A 5,712-nucleotide genomic window follows, 5' to 3' on the forward strand; every position below is an offset into this window, starting at 1 on the left:
TTCCTAGTATGTTTCTAAACATAATTGAGGTTATGATTTAGATTCAGTCTCATTATCCTGACTTTTTTTCTCTTAAATTACCTGAAAGGATAATATAAACACTGCCTAGTGTTATGCAAACTCAATTTAAACAATATTTTAATGACCACAACATTATTTAATCATTCCCTTATTGCTGGACGTTTATTTACCAAACTGCTATTTCAATAATGATAATAAAAATGGCTAACAATTATCGAAAGCTTTCTGTATGGCAGGCACTGGTCCAAGTGGTTAAACTAGTCTTCAATCATTTTACCCTCACATTTTGCAGATGGGGAATGAGAGACACAGACAGCAAGTAACTTGCATGAGGTTCCATGGATTTTAGGTGACAGGTTTCAGAACAGGCTTTAATGTCTCTTTCAGAAATATTCCCCTTTTAATATCAGTATAACTTATATACGGTAAGTAAAATGAGCAAACGAAAACGCAGCTTCATTTGTTTGCGGTACATCATCCCAATCAAAATAGAGACCATCATGGATACTATTTTGCAAAACTTTTTCCTCCCTCTTTGAGATAAATTGTTTAAGTCAGAATCTCAGAACAGAGTTATATAGTATCCATATGAATGAGCATTTTTAAGACCTTGGTTATTTTCCTAAACCAATCAGCAATCATATGAAATGCTGGTTTCAACTTGTCCTCAACAGCATAAATGTTCACATTTGAAGTATCTCTCAGCTTGCTGCTTTGAGGTGGAGCATTTAAGGTTAAGTGTTTCTCCTTGAGGATCCCAGGTTCTCCTCACAAGGAGGGGCCTCATGGTTTGTGGCAGCCTTCTTTTGGAGCACATTTTAAACCATCTTTTTATCTTACAGCTGACAAATCCAAAGAATAAATACAATTGTTGTGACGTCTTAGCTTGGAAGGGTGGGATGAATATCACACTCAGAAAGCTGACTTAAAAGTTGATATTGAAAGCACGTCGCGTCTACAGAGCCCTGGTATCCCCTTTATCTACAGGCAGTGGGGGGTAAGTGGTTCTCAGAAGAGTCAACTGCCTTTAATTCATCATTCTCACTGTTATCATTATCAGATAAACCAGATGATTTTGAAGAGTGCTAACTTTGTGTCTAGATCAGCAGAGAGTCCTGCAGACTGGGACCCAGGCATTTGATTCTGCTCCAGCAAGATCTGGGCTTGTGGACCTCAAATCTGTATTTTTAAGAAGCATAAAGTGGTCCAGAAAAGTTACCTGGATTTGTAGTAAGGAAGACTGAGGCCTCTAGAGGCAAAGAGGTTGGTCTAAGGTCACACAGTGTGCTGGGATACCAGCTGGGACCCCACCTGGGATTAGGACACATAGCTCTGAGCCAGTGCCTCTCCACTGCATGACCCAAAGATGTTCTCCTGCAAGTCAAAAGGAATTGGACAGATTGAACAAATATACAACATGGTCTCAGTCCTCAGGAGCTTATATTCCAGACACAGGATGAGGTACACATGTCAGAGACAAGAAGACACAAAATCCCAGCCGTCTGCATTGGTATCCCCAGCTAGGAGCCAGTTAATAGAGAAGGAAAAAGGGCAGATGGAACATGCATTAGGACCCATCTGTCTGCTGAGTGCCTTACACCCATCATTTCGTTTAATTCTCACAACCAGCCCATGGAGTTAGTTACTGTTCGTATCTCTATTTCACTGATGAGGAAGTTGAGGCACAGAGAAGCAAAGCAACTATGGGAAAGTCGCCAAGCTAGCAGGTGGCAGAGCCATGGCAAGGTGTGTCTGACTCCAGAGCTGACTCAGGAGGTATCTCCAAAGGAGGCGTCTCCAGGAGAGGTCGGACCCCACTACTTGGGTAGAGTTTGCATCTGCAGATCAATCCTTTACATGTCATGATTGATGGCTGAGATCCATTCCTAAACAACTCTGCGGTCCATTCATTTGGTATTTTCTTTCAGGGGGCTGAGGTACTCAGAATCTGAAGGGTTTCTATCCAAGTCTGTGGAGAGACTAGGACTTCCAGGATCACAGATTCACCTCAGTCTCCTAGTTTCTCCCCTCAGTCCATTTATGCCAGAAGAAGGAACCTGCTTGGATGCCATAGATTTGTCCTGGGGTCTGAGATATCCAGGAAGAAAACTCTCCCTTCCCCCAGCTCAGGCACAGATGTCTTCCGATAACATCCCTGACCCATGGTCCATCTCCCTGTACTGACGGGAGTTTTAGGGATCAGTTCTCTGTTGCTCAATTGGATTGTGTAATTCTCCTGGTCACACCTGAAAGTCAGGCCTGTCTGTGCCTCTCAGCCCATCTCAAGTCTTTCTCTTCATAATTCTCAATTCCTTTCTTTTTCCTTTACCAAGGTAACATGCCACTTTATTCCCTCTTGGCAAGTTTTACCTTGTTGCCCTATCTTATTTGGTCTATATTTGAGAAAGATATTTAGAAACAACCTTCAAAAAACCAGTTGTGCAACAATATTTGCTGAAACCTAAGTTTATTATGACCTTGCAGAAGGAAAATAACAGAAATGAAAGCACTAAATATGGCAAAAAAAAAAAACAAACAAACAAAAAAAAAAAAAACCAGGATCTGTGAGCTGCACCCCTACTATACCACACCTAGTTTAACATGTTCGCATTTTCTTCTTCAGATTGGGATAGAACAGCTGTGACTATAAATGCCTTGGAACTGCGTAGACTCCAGGTTTGGCTATATGTCCTAGGGAACCTCGTCTACCCGCTTGAATCTCAATTTCCCCAGGAAAAACAGGAAGCTGAGTTAGATGACTTCTACCATCTTAGCTTTACAATCTCATCTTTATGACAGTCTGGAATGTCAACAGAATCTGATGCCAGCCTGCAGGGATGAGGTGTTAGAAGCTTAAATGTCTCTCACAAGGCATCTTACCGCATGGTCAGGGTAGAGGGACACTAACTAAGTCATGTGGCTTGAGATCTGCCCAAGCAGATGTGTCGTCCCCTTCTGCCAATGACCAAGCACAGGGATCCTTCAATCTTTCCTCTAGGCCCAGAAGACAGGACAGCAGCATTCTGGTCCCAGCACTGCCACAAGCCTCTTCCCCTCTGGGGGCCTCAGTTTTCATAGCTATAAATTGGGGCTTATATCAGTTTTCTGGGCTGCTTCACAAGACTCTCATAAAGCTCCAAGGAGACTCTGCCCCAAGCAGGAGCTTGAGGACCCCCCTCAGGGTTGTGAGCAGTGAAAGCCTAAATGCCGTGTCTGGCACCTGCTCATCTTAGTCCTCTAACCAGCCCTCCCACCCTGCCTATTCTTTCTCCCGCCTCCAGGACGCCATGTCGCCCCTTTCTAGTAAGGAGCGTTGATCTCATTAGCAGTTGCAACAGTTCTCTGCATCTCAGAGCATGGACTTTAAAACCAGATAGGTGTGACTTGAAACTTGCCTCTATCACATGTGGTCCCTAGGGCTTCGGACCATTTCAGTTCCCTGAGCTGACTTTACAGCTGAGTCAAGGGGATAACAATGCTGACCTCACAGGAGAGTAGGGAGCATTAAACGGGATGGTGCCTGTGAAACACTGAATTCAAACCCTAGCACATAATAGGCACATACTCATTTGAGGGCTCCTGCTCACATCCTTCTCTCCAGAACTCATTGCCAGGAAAACTCAGCGGTCTACATGGTGCTCACTCAACCAGTAAAGTTGCCATAGGGTTCCATTGCTATCTTATACACCTCCCATATTCTGCCCCAATTCCATTGTCAAGCCTCAGTTCAGCCCACGAAGGGCACTATCATCATGATCACTCACACAAGAGCAAGGCTCACCTTCTTGAAATAGTCAGCAAGGCTGTCAGGGTCCCAGCCCAGGACCTCTGAGCGAAAGGGTACATTCCTCAGTGCCATGGCTGCTCTCCCAGGAGGAAGCTCACAAGCTGAGCATGAGCGCTGCACCCATGGGCAGAGAAGCTCAAATCCAGAGCTCGGAGGCCTTCTTGGCTCTTCCAACTCCCTGCTACCCTGTGGAACACCCTTGTTGGAGCCGATGTCTTTTCTGCCGTAGCCAGATCCCAGAAAGCAACGACTTCCTCTGCGAACAAATATGGTCTCTTCTCAGAAAACGACTCAGCTAGTTTCCTTTACCACTTCCTCTGCTGGGCTCTAAATAAGTAAACAAGGAAGCCCAGCTCTGGGGGCTTGAGATGCAGAGACAGCCCCAGGGTTGGTAATTCCCCACTGACTCCAGTCACTCCAACCCAGTAGGAGAGGCAATGAAGGGGTCTTAAACTCCGATGTGAGTCCGAGTATTTTTCCTTTAAACTCTGGGCACCCATATGTCTACACTACATTCTTGCTCAGCAGGGGCTTTGCAGACCAAAATCTATGCTGATGGTTGACCTGAAATACGGACAATTTCCCACATCAGTGAACTGCTGGAGCATGGTCTTTTAATGCTTTCCAACCACCTTCCCCTCCCACCATCAAAGACTGGGATTCTTTCAGCTGCCTATTTACAGTTGTCATGAGAGGGTCCTCAAGGAATGAGTGAGTCAGATACCCAGGGCTGAACAAAGTGCTGCACTGTGCAGACAGGGCTCAGTTTCTTATGTGACTGTTTCTGTGCTATGCAACCTTAGGCAAGGACTTAAAAGCTGGGAATCTCAGTTTCCAAATCTGTATAATAGGAAAAACAGTGATTCTTCATATACACATAAAACTTAGATGCATTTAACTAGACAAACCTAAAAAGAAAAATTAAAAAGAAAAAAAAAACTTAACGATTGCTATTGATAGTGTCATATATTCCATTCACTATTGTTTCCACAGTATATTTTATTCACTATTGATTCTGCCATATATTCTAGCCAAAGAGCACATTCCCTGGAGATAGGAGGTGAGAATCTGCTGTTTTCTTAGTTTCAGACATTGTTTATTTCTCATAATTGAACAACTTATTGGCAGAGGGTGAGTCCAGTATGTAAAAGCAACTATATTTGTGCAATAAGGCAACCTCTAAACATAAGTTACTACTTCATCTAATGCTACACACACACGTGCGTGCACACACACACACACACACACAGAGTCATCTGTTCCAAGGCTGTTGCCCTTACTAAGTGATGCTATGTTGGTCCTTGAGGTAGTGCCTCCCTGAGGGTTTTCAAGCATAGCTTTGGCCATGCACAGTTTCTGTCTTATACACACACTGAGGAGCCCCGCAGTCACTGTAATGCACTGGCCTCCCAAGCTAGTGGGCAGCTTAAATGAAATACACATCTTACTCCAGGCCCAGCACCAACTCATCAATGTGAGCTGGTGTTAGCCTCACCTTAGAAGGTGCTGAGGGCATCAGTGAAGGTAGCCCAGGCCATTTGTTCCTTGCAGGGCCTCACACCTAAGAGCTCTTTCTCTCTCTTTCTTTCTCTCTTTCTTTCTTTCTTTCTTTCTTTCTTTCTTTCTTTCTTTCTTTCTTTCTTTCTTTTCCTTCTTTCTTCTTTTTTTTTTCTTTTGAGACAGAGTTTCACTCTTGTTGCCTGGGCTGGAGTGCAATGGTGCCATCTCGGCTCACCGCAACCTCTGCCTCCCAGTTTCAAGCGATTCTCTTTCCTCAGCCTCCTGAGTGGCTGGGATTACGGGCATGTACCACCACACCCAGCTACTTTTGTATTTTTAGTAGAGACGGGGTTTATCCCAGTTGGTCGGGCTGGCCTCGAACTCCCAACCTTAGGTGACCCGCC

General features: G+C 44.5%; 1 protein-coding gene across 1 annotated transcript in view; it reads right to left on the minus strand.

Moving 5' to 3' along the window:
• LCP2 (lymphocyte cytosolic protein 2) overlaps positions 1 to 4,491 on the minus strand; it is a 51,676-nt gene extending 47,185 nt beyond the window's left edge. The window contains exon 1 of the mRNA XM_003900500.5: positions 3,803 to 4,491. Within this exon, the coding sequence (XP_003900549.1) occupies positions 3,803 to 3,880 (78 nt within the window). The 5' untranslated portion in view covers positions 3,881 to 4,491. The remainder of the gene's footprint in view (positions 1 to 3,802) is intronic.
• Between the last annotated feature and the right edge of the window lie 1,221 nt (positions 4,492 to 5,712).

The sequence above is a fragment of the Papio anubis genome, chromosome 5, assembly GCF_008728515.1.
Source record: "Papio anubis isolate 15944 chromosome 5, Panubis1.0, whole genome shotgun sequence".
NCBI lineage: Eukaryota > Metazoa > Chordata > Mammalia > Primates > Cercopithecidae > Papio > Papio anubis.